This window comes from Choristoneura fumiferana, chromosome 26, assembly GCF_025370935.1.
Source record: "Choristoneura fumiferana chromosome 26, NRCan_CFum_1, whole genome shotgun sequence".
Taxonomy (NCBI): Eukaryota; Metazoa; Arthropoda; class Insecta; order Lepidoptera; family Tortricidae; genus Choristoneura; species Choristoneura fumiferana.
Window position 1 is genome coordinate 6,588,781 of NC_133497.1, and position 22,416 is coordinate 6,611,196.

The window sequence follows — 22,416 nt, forward strand, 5'->3', positions numbered from 1 at the left end:
GCTCCTTCCAATATTTAGGCCAGGGGTCTGAAGACAACTTTTTGACTCAAGGGCCCACTGCACTTAATGTAAATTCATGCGGGCCAAGACTGGCTGGTCATGGGGGTAATACATTAGTTAAGTAGATTTAGTCTTCACCTAGATATGAGTAACGCATAAGGAACGCACTTGGTGTTGACTATGTTCATGAGTGGCGAATTACCATCAGTGGCGGGCCTTATAAAACTAATTACTAGTTACTTGTAGCTTTATACAATCGGACCCTATCGCGGGCCAGACCGTTGGCTCTCCCGCTTTCTTTCCACGGGCCGGATCAGAGGGGCCTAAATCAGGGGCCGTAGTTTGGAGACCCCTGATTTAGGCCAATAAATTGTATCTTAGACTAAACTGATATACTATACTAGCTTCATTCAATATTCACTGTCATTCAAACTTTTCAGTGGTTTAGGGCCACAATGAGAAATAACATCTTGAAATTGCTTTTTTAAATGACTGCTTATTGAAATGACCACTTCTTGTGTTCTTGTTCTTTAATGAACAGCAGCAGTGGCAAAGTGCCAGGCCCCAATAAGTCTTTGATTTACACTATTGTTGGATCAAAAGTAGATATTTAACCTCGTAAGTCCTGGTGTAATTCACAAAGTACAAATCAGTTAAGAATAACTGCCGAATGTACAATACAATACAATAACTCTTTATTGCACACCATCACATAGCAAGCAGTACAGAAAACAGGTATATGCACAGAGACTTTCTGAGGTTAGCATTAGCCGGCCTTATCGCTTCAGAGCGATCTCTTCCAGGCAACACAATTTACAATGGAATGGATGGAGAAGTAAGGAATAAATTTTAGCAGGTGGTGAATTACATGGTGGAGTAAAAATTTTTCAATGAAATATGAACATTAAATTTATGTAAGTAATTTCCAAAATCACAACATAGAATTCTCTGTTCAGTCTGTAGAACTATGTATGAAAAAAGTCAGGACTTACGAAGTAGGGGTCATTTCAAGAATTGTTAATTTACTGTGGTAATTTCTGATCGTGATCCTAAACAGCCAAAAGGCAATCACACAATGCAAGACATGCTGCTTTATTTAAACACTAATTATATAAATAATTGCACCAGGCATATTTTTGCAATATTCAATAATTTGATTTTTTTTGTTCCATTGTGTAACACTTCCTAGCACATAGGCTTTTGTTGTTTTTCCTTAGCTCGCGCCATTAGTGATTCGATCGTTACAGGTTGGTGCATTTTCTTAGCAATATTATCATTTTTCAGCTGTAATAACACCTCCTGAGTGTTGTTCAATCTCTTACACAAATTCTCTATTCTTATCTGTTTTTCCATGATCTCAGCCTTAATATCCTCGATGTTTAAAGCCACGTCGTCGATACCCAAGTCTGGGAGTGGGTTTTTTCGCTTGCATTCATAATTTGAGAAGCTTTCAAGTCGTAGTTGTAGGAGTTGGTTTTCAACCCGGGCTGTCTTGTGCTGGTAGTCCACACATTTCTGACCAAACCGTTTGCGTGTTTCAACGACTGCGGTCATGAGGTTTTCGCATTTTTCTTCTAGAGTTAGGTCTTCAATATCTGTAAATATATCATTGTTGAGATAGGTTTTGTAGGCAATTTAGCTATAACGAAAATAATTATTTCATTACTTTGCTTACCCATGTTAACGTCTCAAGTGTTTACAAATGCAAAGCAAATTTAATCTATTAATTACATTATTTTTGTTAGCAAACGCAGATTCTGAAAAATACAAAATTTGAACACAAAATTCGTTGTCAAATTTGACATTTGTAATAAAAACGACGCTAGCTCCAGCTGGGCTACTATGAAACTCGAAATTCGAAGTTCGTGTCGTGCGATCCCTCTCGCTCTCGTATTAAATAGTGTAAGTGTGAAAGGGACTGCACGACACGAACTTCGAGTTTCGTGTTTCGTAGTAGCCCTGCAGTATATGTATAAAGTACTCTGTGGCTCGCTCTGTGCTGTGTACGGTCGTTAATATTCCAATTTAATTTGTTATTTGATTAGAATAAATTCTTCAAAATTTAATTATTGTATTTTTTAATTAAGAGCAATGTTTACTAATGCATTTCTTCCACTAAGACTGTTCTCACATTATCCGATCCTATATCGGATCATATTTCATACATTTTACTTGCTCCGATATCGTATAGGCGTCCGATACCAATATCGGATCGGATAATCTGAAAACGCACTTCTAAAACACGTCATGGTAGAGTAGCCATATAAATAACTTAAATAAACTACTACAAACAAATTGATGCGAGTCACTTTCTCCCAACTTTCTCCTAGATAAATTTGAATGGAAACCATAATTGAAACTACTACAAACAAATGAAAAAGGTTTATTTAATACATATATTAATTATATTAATATAATTAAAAACAATTCAAGGAGTAACTATATTAACGCTATTCTTGATCATCCTCATGAATTTCTGTTACTGAAACCTGCAACAAGTTTTTCATTCTTTTAGATTTTGAAATCTAAGCTAATAAAACCACATGGTTTTTGTGTCAGTACTAGTTAAGAACAATATATATTTTAACGTATTGACTTCCACAGATGCCACACCGACGCACATGTGCGTTCAAATGTATGAATAATTATGACAGCGGCACTCTGCGAACGCAGTTCGGAAAACGCATATGTGTGTCAGTGGCAGTTAATTTATACATACGAATCCGTCGAAATCTTTATCAGCATCATCTACCATTTCTTCAATTTCTTCATCTGTCAGATATGTGCCAAGAATCTCAGTAACACGCTTCACGTGCTCACAGCCAATCAGTCCTGCAAGCAGCGTATTTTACATAAAGTAACTTACCTTAACCTAAAGAACCAAATGCACCAGTGTGCTAATTTTCTTATGCTTGATAGTTTAATAGTTGCAGCCTCGTGAATACCCTTAGAAGGCCAAACATATAGGTAGTCATTCACGATGACGCGTGCCGTGGTTCGTATTACAATGTCCATTAATGTCTAATTTTGACAAAATCACACGTTAGTATTTGCTTTCTTATATTTATTTGAGTTATGCTGACTACAGGATATGCTTATATACGTCCCACTATTGGGTACAGGCCTCCTCTCTAAGACAGTTTGGGCTGTAGTTTCCCGCGAGTGTCCAGTACATTTGAAACACACCATTGAATTGCTTCACAGGTGTGTGCAGGTTTCTCCACGATGTTTTCACTTACCGTAATCATCATACGTTCCACTGCTGGGCACAGACCGCCTCTCAGAATGGCTTGGGCCGTGGTTCCCACTCGGGCCCAGTGTGGATTAGAAACTTCACATACACCAACAAATTGCTTTGCACGTTTGTGCAGCTTTCCTGGCGATGTTTTCCATCACCGTAAAGCTCGTGGTAAGATTCAAATGTAATTTCGCACATGAATTAAGAAAAACTTACAGGTGAGAGCACGGGCTCTATCCTATCCCACGCCCGTGAACTTCTGGTTGAGAGGCGACAGTTGAAGCTACTAGACTACCACAGCTACATTAAGATGACCCACACCTAGGATTCCCATATGGAATTGTAACCTAACCAACAAAAACTTGGATTTTGATAAAACATGTCTAAGAACCATTGCTAGGAAACCTGATTAAAAAAAAACAGCAATCAAATCGGTCCACCCGTTTAAGAGCTACGGTGCCACAGACAGACACCTGTGGGACCCCTCGTGTTGACAGGTGTCCATGGGCGGCGGTGATTGCTTCCCATCAGATGACCCGATGCTCATTTTCCCTCTCTTATATATTAAAAAAAAGTACCATTATCATCAGAGTCAAATAGTCTGAAGCTCTTCATGATGTCTCCGTCGCTGTCGAGCGACATGATCTTGCGCATTATGGCGGTTTCGAAGTTCTCGAAGCTCAGCTTTCCGGACTGGCCTTTGTCCACCGCGCTGATCATTTTCTGCAGCTCCTCGTTGGTGGGTTCGTAACCTGAGAGACGAGATAAATAAATACAATAAATAAAATAACGAAGGCTACAAAACTTACAATCTAGTAAGTACGTGCTCAGTCCTGTCTAAAGAGTTTTTCATGAAAACATACGGTTTGGTAGCGTGAATTTACACACTACCAGTTTTAGCTCTTCCAGAGTCCTGGGCGAGATTTCCAAGGCGCTCCCAACTTTGGGATTTTTTTAGAAGGTATAGGCTTCAGGCGCCCTGGGCGGTCGCCCCACGGCGCCTTGCCCTACGCCGCTCGCTACTGAATTTACGAGTACATACAAAGACAGACTGATCAAGTCAACAAAAAGTAGAACATAAGAACTAAATTCTTTTGTTTATTATAAGAGGGGGGCTAACAAGCAAGCGGGTCATCTGATGGGAAATGATCGCACCGTACAGGAGTACCAACTAGTCAAGGAGTCATTGGCCATTGCCGGACTTTTGAAAGATACTAGCCCTTTCTTGAAAGTCCCGATGTCATCCTACTAATATTATAAATGTGAAAGTTTGTGAGTGAGTGAGTGAGTGAGTGAGTATGTTTGTTACTTTTTCACACCTAAACGGCTGGACGGATTTGGATGAAATTTGGCGGAAAGTTAGTTTATAACCTGGATTAAAACATAGGATACTTTTTATCCCGATATTCCCACGGGATAGGGATAAAATCTCGAAATAACAACCGCTAGGCTTAGAGTCATGAAATTTGGTATGTAGGTAGTTGGACGTCTGGAATAAAACATAGGTGACTTTTTGACCCGATATTCCCACGGGATACCTCAAACTCAAACTCAAACTCAAACTCACAACATTTATTGACAAGAAAAACACACTACATCACAACAAAAACACAGTAAAAACATAAATAGGAAAAGAGAAGAAAATAAGAGATATTGTGCTGTAGTGTGATGCCAAAAGGACTCAGCTCAGCATATGCCTATACCTAGGGATAAAATCTTGAAATAACAACCGCTGGGCTTTGAGCAATAAAATTTAGTATGTATGTAGGTAGCTGGACCTCTGGAATAACACATAGGCTACTTTTTATTCCGATATTCTCACGGGATAGGGATAAAATCTCGAAATAACAACCGCTGGGTTTAGAGTCATGAAATTTGGTATGTAGGTAGTTGGATGTCTGAAATAACACATAGGCAACTTTTTGACTCGATATTCCCACGGGATACCTAGGGATAAAATCTTGAAATAACAACCGCTGGGCTTAGAGCCATGAAATTTAGTGTGTAGGTAGCTGAACCTCTGAAATAACACATAGGCTACTATTTATTCCGATATTCCCACGGGATAGGGATAAAATGTCGAAATAATAACCGCTGGGCTTAGAGTCATGAAATTTGGTACGTAGGTAACTGGACATCTGGAATAACACTTAAGTGACTTTTTGACCCGATATTCCTACGGGATAACTAGGGATAAAATCTCGAAATAACAACCACTGGGCTTAGAGCCATGAAATTTGGTATGTAGGTAGCTAGACCTCTGGAATAACACAGGCTACTATTTATTCCGATATTCCCAAGGGATAGGGATAAAATCTCGAAATAATAACCGCTGGGCTTAGAGTCATGAAATTTGGTATGTAGGTAACTGGACATCTGGAATAATACTTAAGTGACTTTTTGACCCGATATTCCAACGGGATATGGATAAAATCTCGAAATAACAACCGCTGAGCTTAGAGTCATGAAATTTGGTATCTAGGTAGCCGGACGTCTGGAATAACACATAAGTACGCTACTTTTTATCCCGATATTTCCACGGGATAGTTTTGTAACTAAGGGACCCCATACATCCGTGTATTATTGTTATTATTATTTTGTATTTTTTTCTTTAATTGTATACTTACTGTAGTTTTTAAGTATTTTATTCGTACTTATTTTATTTTGAAAAAATGACTTTCTGGCAAGCTCTTGCGGCGCATTCTTCTTGGCAATAATGGTCTTTCCAAAAGTGCTGGTATTTAAAAAAATGACGTGTAAAAGTGCCCATTGCGGCCTATTTACTGAATAAATGATATGAATTTGAATTTGGATAGGGAAAAATTTGGGTTTAGAGTGTTGAATTTTGTACAGTTATTCACAACACAACCTCAATGAAGACCACGATATAAATTTGGAAATTTCCAGGGGAATTTAGTAAAATCTCGAAAATTTCAATTGCAACTACCAGACCGAATAGTTTACGCGTGCGAAGCCGCGGGTAAAAGCTAGTAGTTAATAACTCATTAATTTGTCGGTAATGTTTAATTAAAATATGCACCTAACCTAACTGATTATACATCATTCAGAGACGTTAACCCGGATTAACCTTATCAATTTAGAAAAGTACAAACCCCCCTAAATTCAAAGTTCAATATCTCAAAAACAGCTGAACCGATTTTAATGAAAAATAGCTAAGAATCACGGCGAGAAAATTCACTTTCGCGTAAAAAACGCATCGAAATCGGTCCATGGGTACATTAGAGAGCTACGATGCTTCAAACTTAAAACACACCTTTTTTGCTTCGGGGGTTCAAAATAGCTTAAAACAGTCACAAAAGAAGATGCCAGAAATGTATTACAGACTATAATCATGAAAATCAATCAGTTGAGGCTTTTTTCTTGGAAAATACTAATAATGATGTACCCAAAGCTTTAATAGCAACTCGAAAATCCTCTGCTTTGATCTTTCCCTCTCCGTTGTAGTCCAACAGGTTGAAAGCTTCTCGCAAGTCATCCTCCTAAACAGATCAAGAAAGGCTGTATTAATTTGCTGTCGTTACGGACGATTCACAAACTATGAAACCGAGCTGCAAAAGTGCTAGCTTAACTAACTATATACTTAGTGTTAGTATTTTCGTTAGGTTAACCGTTAAATCGAATACAACTTGACAAAAACCACAGACGAGTCTGAAACGTGTCGAAGAGTATATCTCAAGTAACCCGTATATTCTATTTTAATTGATGTTTCTTCCTTTCTTCTCAATATGTGAGTATGTAGATTTAAAACCAAAGCATGTATTAATCGTTCTACCTGTTTCTCGTGTTAAAGTCAATCTTGCCTTAACCTGACAGTTTCCAGGAACTTTTTGTAATTCCTCAATCTCTTTCTCAGAAAAATCGGCAGTGACTGAATAATCTAATGTTTCTTCCATGTTATATTTACTGAAACTATGTGGCTACGTGCACATTGATAAATTCATTGATCAAACATTTTTTTTTCGCGGCAATTTTAATGTTTGCTAATGAAAAAAATGTCAGTGGAAGGTTACCAACAACAATGGGAAAGAACGAGTCAAATTTTAAAGTGGTAAAAAAGCTACGCAGCAAGCAACGGTTTGGTAATTTTGAGGTGACAGCTTTAGTGGTCTTATATAAGAATATATGTTCAGGCTGCAACAGATTTGCTAAGTATCTATAAATTTTCTAAATATTATTTTTCAAATTAACTCACCTGTTCTTGCGTGAACACGAGTCGTGCACAAACAGTCTTTTCTTTTTCTTCTGGCTCAGCTTCTTGATCAGGTTCAATGTCTCCCAGATCTCCCAAATCAGCATTCATTGTTATAAATGAATAATAGTTAGGTATTGGCTACAAGACAAACTCAAATGTTTTCGTGTTGTGTTGCAATAAGAGCAGTGTAGGAAACTAAGGATATGGGAGACAATGGGAGATGTGATCTGATCTGATGTGATAGAAAATTATTTTGCTGTCACTAAGAACTTACTCTTGTCGTCCAAACTGCCAGGACTATTTAAAAATTAATGATAACTTGTCAAATTGCTGAAGACATATTATTATGATCCATAGATTTCATTGGTCTGAGCAAATTGGTTAAAAAATTGTCCAAATAGCTTAAAAATCGAGAGCACACTGAACTTCTCTTTCATTTTTATTTTCGTGCGCATACATTATTTCTACCAAATGCTTGAGTTATTTAGTTGACAACATTTTTAGTAAACCGTCAATTGTTTGTTCTCGAAAAAAAAAAGTTGTAGCCAGCCAGCCGCCATATTGCATTGTTTGCTATTTGAGGTTATAATAGGCGGGCAGACGCCGGAATTGTTTTTGCTAAAATCTAATTTAATATAAACGCTAAACATGAAACTCGTTCGGTTTTTGATGAAACTTAGTCACGAAACAGTGACGATAGAGTTGAAGAATGGCAGTGTTGTGCATGGAACAATCACTGGCGTCGATGTTGCTATGAACACACACTTAAAGGCTGTAAAAGTGACGCTTAAAAACAAGGAAGAGCTGAATTTGGAGACATTGAGCATACGCGGGAAAACATTAGGTATTATCTGCTGCCGGACAGTCTACCGTTGGAGACTTTACTCATCGACGACACTCCCAGAGGCCGCGGCAAGCGTGAAGGCTTCCAAGAGGCGGCGGCGGCGCTCGGGGTGGTCGCGGCAGAGGTGGACGTGGTCGTGGAGGCCCGAGAGGCGGCCGTGGCGGCAGGGGCCGCGGGCGGCGTTAACCTAGTCCATAAGCTACAACCTAAGAATGTGATGCGTGATTATTAAGTATAAGTTTCTCGATAATACCGTGTTTTAATCAATAAAAACCTTTACTAAGTAAGTAATCTGTTATTATAATAAATAGCAACATAGAAACTTTGCTAAATTTTATCTAACAAACCTTGGTCTGAGTGAACAGTACAGTCCCAAACTTCAATAAATATATCCTAGTACATAATAAAAACTCTTAATTGCCTATCTTAGCACATAACTCTCCTTTGATTGGATGATGACTGATGAGTTTAATATCTATTTAATCTATTGCCTACCTAACTGTCTACCCTGATGTTGACTATTCATTTTACAAGAGCTCTTACAGTTAACATGAACCCTGGTATAATATATTTTGTTACATTTAATTCCAATTCTGTTCGGCAGTACTTTGCACTAATCACAAATACATAAAACTTATAACCAAGGACCACACATGGTCCTTGCTTAAGTATAATGTTTGAAACTCGTGATTTTCACTTCAGTCTACTCATGACAATGACCACTGTAATGTTGCCGAAACGTCAAGGTAAATATTACTCATGTGTGTTAGCATGATAAATCCTGTGCATAGTATTTTGACTACATAAAACTTTATTTTAGTCTGCAAGTTTTTTCTCTATTTTCTTGTTGAAATAATTAAGTGAAAGTAAGCACTATCTACTTTTTAGAAAACTATTCTTCCTGGTCAAAAAAGCTCAGGTAATCTAGTAGGTATACAGTATTTGAACAGTTTTTATTTAGCTTGACAATAGATGTTATTGAACAGAAGAACAATTTTTAAGTTAGCTTGACCTTTAGTGTCATTATAGTATATAATCATAATCATGGAACAAAAAAATATTTTTTTGTTCTGTAATAGATATAGTAGTATAGCCTCCTAACGCCCAGAGTCCTTTATAAAGGACTTTTAAAATTTTAACATCAAACTATCATAATCATAAATGACGTAAAGTAGGTATGATGTTCTCATTCATGTGCGTAATTACGTTTGAAATTTACCACGAGCTTTGCGGTGAAGGAAAACATTGTGAGGAAACCTGCACAAACCTGCGAAGCAATTCAATGGTGCATGTGAAGTTCCCAATCCGCTCTGGGCCCGCGTGGGAACTACAGCCCAATCCCTCTTGTTTTGAGAGGAGGCCTGTGCCCAGCAGTGGGACGTATATAGGCTGGGATGATGGATGATGAGGTATGATGTTCATAAATCAAAAAATTGACTTGGGTGTTAGGAGGATAGGGCTGTAGATCACTGTTATGGACCTCTGCGTAATCAAATTGATTATATGCATACTGCAGATCAATTATGACCATAATCAGCTAAAGGATATCCACTGCCCGGCAAAGACCTCTCTGAAGAGTTGTGTTGTGGTGAGTGGTGAACTACAGGCTACTTCACTGCCGCACCATTGATACCAAGCCTGATTTTTTATTTTTGACAAAATCTGACTTACAGATATCAGTAATAAGTCCAATTTTAGTTTTGGGAAAATTCAGACCTATACTCTATTTATTTTAACATTTGAAACTTAACAAAAATTTGCACATGTTTTTAAATAAAACAATGAAACGAACTATTTAAAATTGTGATAACTTCTATAATAAATACTGCTAATAAATGTACATATTTTTAGTCCATTTGTGTTCGTCATACCGAGAAATGTTACAATTTGACCTTAATTCAAACCTTAAATTAAACAGAGTATAAGTACTACTGATGTCTATAGCATGGCAGTATATTTCCAGTCACCAGGGTCTCTCCAAGAAGTCTGGGTCTGGGTCTGCTATGCTTTGTCCAGGACCTGAGGTAGTATTGTCTAATGCATGGACGCTTGCTATTGCATTCATTATGTCTTTCTGTCTAATGGTGTAAGATGGCGACAGAAAGAGATAGTGAAAGCGATGGCAAGAGCCCGTGCGTTAGACAATAAAGCTTCTGGTCTGGCATGGATAGTGCCGGCAGCCATTCATGCAAGTCGACGAGGAGTGGAACATTGCCCCCTACAACCCTATACCTATGACAACTGACAAGCAAGTAAATAATCATCATCCTAGCCTATATACATCCCACTGCAGGGCACAGATCTCCTCTCAGAATGAGAGGGCTTGGGCCGTAGTTCCCACGCGGCCTTAGTGTGGATTGGGAATGTCACACACAAATAATAATCTGGCAAAAAATACAAGCAACTCGTAAATTAGGTAAGTATATGGCCAAAATATGGTTTATTCTAAGAACAAAATCGAGAGGTGTCACTACTTCACAACCAGAAAAAAAAAAATTTTTTTTTTCATTTGGTATTTTTTTCTTTTTTTATATGATAACTCGTTTTTTAGGTGGCGATGCAAATCTATATAAATAACATAATTTCAAAATTGAACTGAATACATCCCGAAAAAAATATATTAAAAGAAATCTAAAAAAAATAATAAGTCAAAAACTGTCACAAGTTAGGATGTTCGTACTCAGCATAAATATTGTATGTATGTTTGTAAACTCTTTATTGTACAAAAGAAAAGAAACAGACAAACTTTGAGATAACTTCCCTATAAGAGGTATTCACAAAAAAAAATCCAAGCCCGTTTGATGTAAGGGTAGACTTACTATGGAAACGCGACTATGGCCTTTATTAAATTAGCTCTCTTATTTGAACAATAACAGTTATTATTAACATGCCCATTATCATCATCATCATCATCATCATCATCATCTCAGCCGTAGGACGTCCACTGTCCCATAGGATGCCCATTATAATACCTACTTTATATTATTATTATTTAATATTATAATTGCGAAAGTAACTGTCTGTCTGTTACGCCTTCACGTCGAAACCACTGAACCGATTTTGATGAAATTTGGTATATAGGTAGTTTGAGTTTGATTGAACCCCAGGGATCAACATAGGATACCTTTCATTCCGGTAGAGGGCGCCACCGCGTGATAACCTAAATCTGCGCAGACGAAGTCGCGGGTATAAAAGCTAGTGTAAAATAAAATTAAGTACAAGGTAGTTTCATGTGATGATTACAAAAGTTTATAAAAATGTTGTGGGTAGTTTGTTTGAGAAAAATAAAGTGAGCATGTGGGGATTCACATTGACAAAATTAAATGTTTGTTTTGGTTTGTTAGTCTCCATAACATCTGGTAGCATGGTGAACAGCTGTGTTGCTCTGAGGGTGAGCTCAGGTTGAGTTCGAAACGCGTCAGTGTACCTAGTGTGGTGGTGATGATAGTTAGGTTTGCGTGATTTGTATGTGTTATTACAGCGTGCAGGTGGAGGAGCTGCATGAACACACATTTGTTGCGTAGACGTATTATGTATACTCCGTTTAATTTAAGGTTCGAAGTAACGGTCAAATTGTAACATACGTTTCTCGGTATTTCGAACAAGAATGGTCTAAAAATACCTACATGTACATTTATTATTATTATTATTAGGTGTTTTTTTTTTAACTATACTGTGTTTTTATTTATTCGTAGAAGGATATTAATTATTAGACAATGCCTGTATAATATAAAACAAAATAAAGGTAACTAAAACTACATACACAAACTAAAATTATAAATAAAAAAAGTTGCCCAAAATCACTGCCAGGTGGTAAGGTGCCCAGAAGGCTTGCAGCATTACCACGCTGTATGGCAATGCTTAATCTTTGTGCTAAGAAAAAGCCAGCCCTCTGGTCACCCGAAGCCGTAATCAATTTGGACGATAATGATTTAAAAATATTAACAGCACTCAAACCCCAAGGACCCATGGTTTCTACCCCAAACGGCTCAAAAATGTAGGCACTACTGATGCCTACATATTTGCGCCGTTTGAGGCATTCCGCAGAGTCTGCAGCGGCACCGGCCCTATTGGCTGTAGATGGAAGGTGGGACGGCGCGAGTGTGTCGACGCAAGTGGCGTCCCAAACCAACGGCCGTCCCATTTTCCATGGCATGAGCGTCATGCCGTCGGGCCTCTTGCCGTCGTCGCGGACCAAGCCCGAAGGTTCCAAAACGGCTGGTGCTCCGGTATTTATTTGTTTTTTAAGTAACACAATTTTAAAAACGTGTGCAAATTTTACCGTTACAAATGGTAAAATAAATGGAGTATAGCTATCATCGCGGGTAAGCAAAGTAATTGTTTTTAGTTCATTCATTAACTTAATCTCTTGCGATACTCTAATTACGTATAAAATTTCAAAAACCGTTAGTTTGTTTATTTTATCTACACCCATATAGTAAATCCTCCATTTTGCAGCATTTTGGTTTACATTGCTTCTTCGCATAAAGGTGCAATAAAAATTAAAAAACTAATTATTTTTAAAAGTCGCTGAACTTATGTTGTCCAGTTTGACGAGTATGAAGAGTATGATCTATGTTTTAATTATTTGCTCATATTACAGGCCACACCCGTTATGGGTGTAGATAAAATATTGTATGCAACTGTACACATGACATAATAATGTACATATCGATGTTATAACGACCTTAATGAATCAAATTAGTTTCACTACTCAGCAACAGATGCCGCCTCTTACAGCGCCTATGCTTTTCACAAGGCTTTTCATTTAATTATATGCGGAAATGTTGCTATCTTCAAGTATTTTATGGCAGTAATGTAGCAGTTACGAAGAAAAAGAAGCAGGGCTCGTATTTAATTTGTGCTTTTGTGTCGTAAGCCGTATGGGTATAGTTTCCTTTGTCTTTCCTAAAAAATATCAGCTGTCAAGTCAACTGATTTTGACGTTTGGCTTGGCAACGAAAGAGTGAAAATGAGACGCCGCCGCCGCAATTTTGGTGACTACATTGTAAATTATTCGTATTTATTCCACTGTATCAATCATACCATCTCTTTGGTTAGTTATTAAAAGAAGGATGAAAACAGAATACAAGCTAAATGCAAAACAAAGCTGAGTGCCACGAAATAAAGTTGCGCCGAAAGTTGTAGTACGCACGTGCCGCTTTCGTACTATTTTTTATGGAAAATTTAAGCTGTTTACATAGACTACAGTGATTCTGTGACATGACGCCAGCAGACTGCCACAGTCTTCTTTCCGACGAGGAGCCTCCGCTGCCGTGGTCTTACAGATACAGCACGGCTGAGGAGTGCTTGGCCTTGAAACAGGAGCCCGAGTGGGACGCCGGCGGCGAGAGTGAAGCAGCCTCGTGGGCTTGCCTGTACGCTGACCACGATGTCAAAGAAGAAATCGTTTTCGGTCCCGAGCTACTTCAACCACAGGATATTGCCATATCAATGCAACGTAAGTTTCGCCTTAAGTTCCTTATGAACACCTTGGTTTGACTCTGCTAACTTAGGGCTAGTTTTGGACACATCCCCACAAACCTTTTATATAAGAGCTAAACCATCATTACTGTGCTGTGTGTGATTTGCCAGATGGTAGAAGACTTGTTGGAATTTGTTTGGAACTGGGTGACATTATTTACCAGCACGGACAATACCAACATGGAAATAACAGCCTGATATTTCGTGTACACACCCATACACACTGGTGTCAAACTGACAAGAGTTTCTATGGGCAAGAAATATCAGGTTGGTATTGGCATAAACAAATTTTTTGTAGAATCAAGGGCAAAAGCAAGTTTCCTATACAGTGTAAATGCCTAATATTAGTCAAAATTTACTCCCTGCTCTATTAACAGTGTAACCCTATTGGATGGAAGATAATTATCAAAAATAATTATCACAATATTTTGAAATTGATAATTAATGATGATAATGCATATTTATGTACCTGGGTATGAGAACTATGATATTATGTGTACCTATAGGTCTTTATTGTGTATCCTAATATGAATAATATAATACAGTAGGCACTTTTATGGTGTCATGGCAATGCGTGTTTCTGAAATGAGATGTAATTTTTTTATTTTTTTATTATATCATTGTTGTAGGATAATAACCTGATAATAATCAAATAATTATCATGAATATAATTATCTTGATGGTGTTCAACCTCATACATAATGATTCATTTCTATAGTATATATTTCTCAGAAATAGTGAACTACACAGGATTGTTATAAAATAAAATAAACCTAATCCAACCTTAACCAATTTTTGGATTATCAATAAAAAGATAGTTAATTTTGTATTTGTTGTTTTGTATTGATAAAAAAAAATGTATTATATTAAATGAACCATTATGTATTTTCACCATATGTACATTAATGAACACATTGATGGACACTACTTTCAATTAGACGTTGTTAAGCTTTATATTTGGACGCCTATAGGTGTACTGTCCATCAACGTGTTAAGCAAATGAATGATACCACCTAAACTATTTTTTTCAGATGCTCTGATCAAAACTGAGGAGGACCCATACATATTGAAGCTGACGGATGAACCTAGAACTGAGTATATATCCTCCCCAACGCTTTCCGCAGAATCTCAGAGTGTCAAGACCTTTGAGCAACTCCCATATTGTTTTGTAAGGCTTGAACGATTTATTTTGGGGGGGCAACATTCTTCATCTAGTTTAACGGATAAACCTTTCATTTGTAACATTTGCCAGAGACAATTTGCAGGGCAAAATTATTTAACTAATCATATTAAAACTCACATAGGTTATTTTTGCCATATATGTATGGAAAAGTTTGAATATCCTCGTTTTTTAACTGCACACATAGAAATGCATAAAGCAAAACCATATACTTGTAATGTATGCAAAAAACTTTTTACACAGTCATCTGAACTTAATGCGCATATGCTAGAACACACAATGGCGAAACCTTACCATTATAACATTTACCAGAAACAGTTCACGGTCAAAAAAAAGTTATATAAGCATATGCATCAGTGCCACCCAGATCATACAAAACCTAAATATAACATGCACCACCACAAACATGACAATCATATGCGAATGCGACCTCCAAAAGCAAACAAACAACTTACACATACGCAGGATCATGAAAAAGATAAACCACACTGTTGTACCATTTGTCAGAGACGATTTGTGTATAGAAAGACTTTGCTCACTCATATGCGTGTGCGACATGCAAAAGCGAACGAAAAACTTGCACCTACACAGGATCATGAAAAAGAAAAGCCGCACTGTTGTATTATTTGTCAGAGACGATTTGTGTATAGAAAGACTTTGCTCACTCATATGCGAGTGCGACATCCGAAAGCAAACGAACAATTTTTACATACGCAGGATCATGAGGAAGAAAAACTGAATGAACCCAATAAACAACTCGCACATAATCCTGATTTATCTGAAGGAAAACCACACTGTTGTGATATTTGTCAGAGGCGATTTATGTACACAAAGACTTTGCTTTATCATATGCGCAGACGACATAAAAAACCAAAAGAACGTACCAAACAACTCATACATGAACCAGATTTAACTAAAGAAAAACCCCACTGTTGTGATATTTGTCAGAGACGATTTGTGTACAGAAAGACTTTGGTGACTCACATGCGAAAGCATCCGGAAAACAAATGCAACTTTCAACATACTCAACCACCTCGTTTTGCTAAGGAACAAGCAAGGTGCCTTTGGCTAATTAACCAATGTTCAATACAAGAAAAATCCCACTCTTGTGACATTTGTCATAGAAGATTCGTGTACCGAAAGACTTTGCTCACTCACATGCGATTACGACATAAAAAAGTGAACGTACCTAATAAAAAACACGCACATAATCAAGATTTAACTGAAGAAAAACCACACTGTTGTGATGTTTGTCAGAGACGATTTATGTACAGAAAGACTTTAATGACTCACATGCGATTACAACATCAAAAAATGGATGAACCTAATAAAAAACTCGCACGTAACCAAGATTTAACTAAAGAAAAACCACACTGTTGTGATGTTTGTCAGAGGCGATTTATGTACAGAAAGACTTTGCTTTATCATATGCGCAGACGACATAAAAAACCAAAGGAACGTAACGAACAACTCACACATGAGACAAATTTGAAAAAAGAAAAACCCAACGGTTGCAGCGTTTGTCGAAAAAGATTCGTGTACAGAAAGTCTTTGATAACACATATGCGAAAGCATCCAGGAAGTAAACTTGACACTCAGGTTACTCCACCTTTTAGTTTAGACAAGGAAAGCCAAAACCTTATACTTGAAAAACCACACTGTTGCAAAATTTGTCCAAGACGTTTTGTGTACAGAAAGACTTTGCTCACTCATATGCGAGTGCGACATCCGAAAGCAAACGACCGACTTAAACATACGCAGGATCATGAAAAAGAAAAATCGAACGAACCCAATAAACACCTCACTCGACATCCAAAAGCAACAGAAAACCTTACACATACACAGGATCATGAAAAAGAGAAACCACACTGTTGTACCATTTGTCAGAGACGATTTGTGTATAGAAAGACTTTGCTCACTCATATGCGAGTGCGACATCCGAAAGCAAACAACCGACTTAAACATACGCAGGATCATGAAAAAGAAAAATCGAACGAACCCAATAAACAACTCACACATAACCCAGATTTAACTGAAGGAAAACCACACTGTTGTGATATTTGTCACAAAAAATTTATGTACAGAAAGACTTTGGTGAATCACATGCGATTACGACATCAAAAAGTGGAACTTAATAAACAACTCGCACAAAATAGAGATAAACATCAGAAAGTAATCGAATCTAAAAACCAACAAGTCACACCACCTAATTCTACAAAGCACGAGCAAGATCACGGAAAAGAAAAATTACAATGTTGCGACATTTGTCAAAAACGATTTGTGTACCGAAAGTCTTTGATATCTCACATGCGAAAACACTCTGGAAATAGACCTGACACACGTGTGACTCAACCTTCTAGTTTAGCCAAGCAAAGACATTGTCAGAAACGATTTGTGTACAAAAAGACTCATAGTCGATTAGAACGTCAAAGAGTAAAAGAAACTGTTGAGCAACTGAGTCACAATCTTGATTTAACTAAAGAAAAACCCCACTGTTGTGAAATTTGCCAGAGACGATTCGTTTACAGAAAGACTTTGATGAGTCACATGTTAAAACATCCAGAGCACAAACGCAATTTTCGACTTGCTCAACCACCTCGTTTTGCCAAGCAACAAGCAAGGCGCCTTTGGCAAATTAAGCAAGGTCTGATACAAGAAAAAGCCCACTATTGTGACATTTGTCAGAGACGATTCATGTACAGAAAGAATTTTATGACTCACATGCGATTACAACATCAAAAAGTGAAGGAACTCAATGAACAACTAGAACATACTCAAGATTTAACTAAAGAAAAACCATACTGTTGTGATATTTGTCAGAGTCGATTTATGTACAGAAAGACTTTGATGACTCACATGCGATTACAACATCAAAAAGTGAACGAACCTAGTAAACAACACTCACATAATCAAAATTTAACAGAAGAAAAAGCACACTGTTGTGATATTTGTCAGAGACGATTTATGTATAGAAAGACTTTGATGACTCACATGCGATTACAACATCAAAAAGCGAACGAACCTAGTAAACAACACTCACATAATCAAAATTTAACTGAAGAAAAAGCACACTGTTGTGATATTTGTCAGAGACGATTTATGTATAGAAAGACTTTGATGACTCACATGCGATTACAACACCAAAAAGTGAACGAACCTAATAAACCACACTCACATAATCAAAATTTAACTGAAGAAAAACCACACTGTTGTGATATTTGTCCAAGACGATTTATGTACAGAAAGACTTTGCTCACTCACATGCGATTACGACATCGAAAGGTGAACGAACCTAATAATGATACATGTAATCATGACTTAACTAAAGAAAAGTCTCACTGTTGTAAAATTTGTCAGCGAAGATTCGTTTACAGAAAGACTTTGATGACGCACATGCGAAAGCATCCGGAAATCATACCTAAAGTTCAAATTATTCAACCGCCTCGTTTTGCTAAGCAACAAGCAAGGCACCTTTTGCAAATGAAGCAAGATTTTATACAAGAAAAAGCCCACTGTTGTGAAATTTGTCAGAGGCGATTTGTGTACAGAAAGACTTTGCTCACTCATATGCGAATACGACATCAGAAAGTTAACAAACCTGACGATCAACAGATCACACGTCCTTATAGTAGTAGTAGTTCTACAAAAAGTAAGGAAGATTCCACTAAAGAAAAACCCCACCGTTGTAGCTTTTGTCGAAAACGATTCGTGTACAAAAAGACTTTAGTCACTCATATGCGATTGCGACATCAAAAAGCAAGCGAACTTAATAAAGAACTAACGTCCAGGTTTACAAAGCATAAGCGAAATCTAACTGACGAAAAACGCCACCGTTGCGATATTTGTGAAAAACGATTTGTTTATGAAAAGGCTTTGCTTACCCATATGCGTCAGCACACGGAAACAGCCAACAAACCACTTGAACCTAGCATTTCTGTAAGCAACGTCGATTTTGTAAACAAAGAAACGCACTCACAACAGAATCTGTACACCTGCGATATATGCGAAAAACAATTTGCACATAAGAACACTTTAGACAACCACTTGCGACTGCACTCGGCAGTGAAACCATATGTTTGCAGTGTGTGTAGCAAAAGATTTACAGAATTAAGTTCTCTGACTAGTCACAAACGGATTCACACGACGGGTAAGTATAGCTTTGATACTTCCGAACGTAGCGACGCAGTACAAAAACCTTATTCTTGCAATTTATGTTGTGAACAGTTCTCGGATCTGAACGTTTTAATTGATCACGCGCAGCGATGGCATGCCGAAGAGGGACCATTTCGTTGTAATATACAAAGTGTCACAAAATGAAGGTCTATGACTATAAAAATATGTAGTATAATATCATAGTCAAAATACCACAAACAGGACTTATCACGTCAAAACACACGAGTAATATTTACCTCGACGTTTCGACCACATTACAGTGGCCGCGGCCACGAGTAAAGTGAAGTGTGGGGTGTCAAGTCTGCCTAAAAGCGCGAGTCGTTCGATCTACCCGCACTTGATCGCAAATAGTACCGGCACCATGACCGGCACTCGTATCTCGAACTACCACTACTCGTGACCACGGCCGCTATAATGTGGTCGAAACGTCCAGGTATATATTACTCGTGTGTTTTGGCGTGATAAGTCCCGTTTGTGGTATTTTGACGTTGAGTGAAAATCACGAAATTTTAAAACATAATAGGTAGGTACCTAACCTATAATATCAATCGTAATAACGCTTATTTCATATAATAACATTTGTTATATATAACATACTGTAAGTATTATGCACATTTCCTAAAAAGAACAATGATATAATATTCACTTCATCTAATGTACAGTTGACATAATCATTTTCAGTTTAATGTGTTAAAGACATAATCCGAGCTAATAGGGAAGTAGGTTTGTTAAGAATTGCGAACTTTGCACAAAACGGACTGCTAGCAATCATGTAAATAAAATGCAAATTACAGACAAGATATAATTCTATTTTTACACCAAGTGATTATTAATTTTAATAATATGACTTATGCCATATGATGGTAATAACAAATAAGTGTTATACCAAACAAGAATTATAAAAATAAAAATATATATCTACAAATTATACCAAATGATTATTATCTAAACTGATTATATCCTTTGAAATTATATCAAATATTGTTATAATCATTCTGTAAAAAAACAACTGATTGTGAACACCGCATTAAAAACCGTCGCTTTGTTTAAAAGATCTAAGCGTACAGATGGCGGGAAGTGACTATTTTAGACTATGTACATTTCTCACCAAGAGGGTTTATTCAGTACAAGCTTTTATTTAACCTTGGTTTTTGGTTGTTGGTTTTTTTTTGGTCTAACCATGCAAGTTCATTTTGACCCACTTCCATTAGTCAGATAGTATACACACGTCAGTTGGATGACAATGTATGTATGTGTGACATGCAGTCAGTAAAAATGCTACAAGTAAATGTAATTTTTAACAGAAACTTATTCATGTTAGAAACAATATGGTGCCCGAGACCAGAACCAAGGACATGATGTTTGTAACATGAAATCATGAATTTTATTCTTAAAAAAATACCTAATATTGTATTTATACTATTGGCTACTTATTTTATGTACTAATTAAAGCACGTGCTTAGTGCTTGTTGCCAACCGTACACGGTCAAACCAATTAAACCAAATGACAACATGACCAACGTCCTTGGCAGACGGGCGTATTGTCGTGCCGCCCCGCTAACGCTTATATTATTTAATACGAGAGTGAGGGGGACGGTACGATACGAACTTCGATTTTCGAATTTCGTAGTAGCCTCCCTGATTCGTTAGCGTGTCGGCGCGTGGTTGTAAATCGTGTCGATTCACAATCCGTGGTTGTAAACCAAGTTCCAGCCAAGGTCACCTCTGTTGGGACGCTGGTTTACAACCGTCTGGAATGGGCTGTAATGTTTTTAAAGCCACTACGAGACTTGTTGAGAAAATCGTAGTCCCCTAAGGGCTATATTTCACCGGAACACCATGGCGGCGCAAGCAGTCGCCGCCACCAACAAAATGTATGAAGCATTGCGCAACCAAGTGGACACCAGGTGGGATACCCTTCCTAGAGCTGCATACATTTTGTTGGTGGCGGCGACTGCTTGCGCCGCCATGGTGTCCTGCTGAAATATAGGTAGCCTTAGCTTGTGTTACTTTTTCAGTTTTTATGTTGTTTAGTTAGATACTAGTTGCATAGAAAAGTGGACACTTATGTTAGGGCACCGACTGTACATTAGTCATAAGAGAAAAGGGAGAGAGTGTGAGTGAAATAATGACTCAAGGGATGTTTTCAAGGAACGAACTGAATGTTTTGATGAGTGTTTAAAATGGTACCAAAGTGGTGCCCAGTCAGTTTTAATTACAACAGTTTATTTGTATTTTATTATTTTATTATTGTTGTATTGTATAACTTGTTATTGTAAATGAAACACATGAAAATAACAGTTTTAAACAGTGATTGTTCAAAGAAATGTCAAAAGATTTTGATACTTTTATCCAAATACAAAAATATGGTCTTTCACATTTTTATTTTAGGTATGTGTATGTATGAATGAATCAATGAAAATCAATGTTTAAAAATTAAGTTTCTTTTAAGTCTTGTCATTAAGATTGTTTTAATCGAAGTCATGCCATGTTTACGCTTGTTTATTTTATGTGTAATTTAGATATTGACATTTGTTTATTTGTATACTTATTTCCATTTATTTTTGAAATAAATCAATAAACAAACTGCTTTTTTACACGCTTTATATTAACTTTACCTGTAACTATGTATACTTATACTAGTCAAAAGAGAATAATGGTCCACTTGAGTTTCGCCAGTAAAATGAAATCAAAATAATAAAATGTAAAATACATTAATAAGTACTTAATTGAATGAAAAGTATTTGCATTGTGTTATGTTGTATTCATAAAACCATTTTTGTACTTCACTTTTTACCGTTCTCTTGACGAGTATTTTTATTGAAAAAAAATATATATAAAAAATCAGTACTATTACTTATGATACCAAAATAATGTTAAATAATGTCCTTGCTAATTGTTACATAATTTGCTGATGCTACCTTTTTTCTAGTACAAAAAAAATAAAGTACCTATAGACAAGGCATATTATAAAGAATTATATTTATTAGTATTTTCGTTTTACCAATGAAATTGCGGCCTCTATTTTCTTTTGGATAGTATATCTACGAGTATTCCTTTTGTGGTATCGACACAAAACTTTGCATTTATAATTGACAAGTTCGTTCATTCCACTTGGCGGATCCCTGTCGCAGGGAGCATCTGCTGTCCTTATTAAGTTTTTACAAGCGTTTCTTTAGCTTGCCCTGTTTGTTTATTTGTTTGGGTCAAATCTTGGAAGCTTAATTTGACCCACTTCCAGTGGTCCGATTGACTTGAAATTTGGCACACTTATGTAAATCTGG

The 22,416-nt window shown here is 37.0% G+C and overlaps 3 protein-coding genes and 1 pseudogene across 3 annotated transcripts; 2 read left to right on the top strand and 2 right to left on the bottom strand.

Annotated features, from left to right (window-relative positions):
* Positions 1-1,121: 1,121 nt before the first annotated feature.
* Positions 1,122-1,789, bottom strand: LOC141442852 (uncharacterized). The gene is made up of 2 exons (XM_074107996.1): positions 1,676-1,789; positions 1,122-1,595 (listed from the first exon to the last, which is right to left on the bottom strand). The coding sequence occupies exons 1-2, from the start codon at positions 1,677-1,679 to the stop codon at positions 1,186-1,188; spliced, it is 414 nt and encodes a 137-aa protein (XP_073964097.1). The 5' UTR covers positions 1,680-1,789; the 3' UTR covers positions 1,122-1,185.
* Positions 1,790-2,450: 661 nt separating this feature from the next.
* On the bottom strand, positions 2,451-7,690 carry LOC141443053 (uncharacterized). Its single transcript, XM_074108268.1, has 5 exons — positions 7,452-7,690; positions 6,645-6,738; positions 3,817-3,990; positions 2,720-2,832; positions 2,451-2,489 (listed from the first exon to the last, which is right to left on the bottom strand). The coding sequence occupies exons 1-5, from the start codon at positions 7,557-7,559 to the stop codon at positions 2,451-2,453; spliced, it is 528 nt and encodes a 175-aa protein (XP_073964369.1). The 5' UTR covers positions 7,560-7,690.
* Positions 7,691-7,997: 307 nt separating this feature from the next.
* On the top strand, positions 7,998-8,545 carry LOC141442847 (probable small nuclear ribonucleoprotein Sm D1; annotated as a pseudogene).
* A 4,716-nt stretch (positions 8,546-13,261) lies between these two features.
* On the top strand, positions 13,262-21,899 carry LOC141442822 (uncharacterized). The gene is made up of 2 exons (XM_074107938.1): positions 13,262-13,756; positions 14,811-21,899. Exons 1-2 carry the CDS (start codon positions 13,519-13,521, stop codon positions 19,274-19,276), a joined length of 4,704 nt encoding a protein of 1,567 aa, XP_073964039.1. The 5' UTR covers positions 13,262-13,518; the 3' UTR covers positions 19,277-21,899.
* The last annotated feature ends 517 nt before the right edge of the window (positions 21,900-22,416 follow it).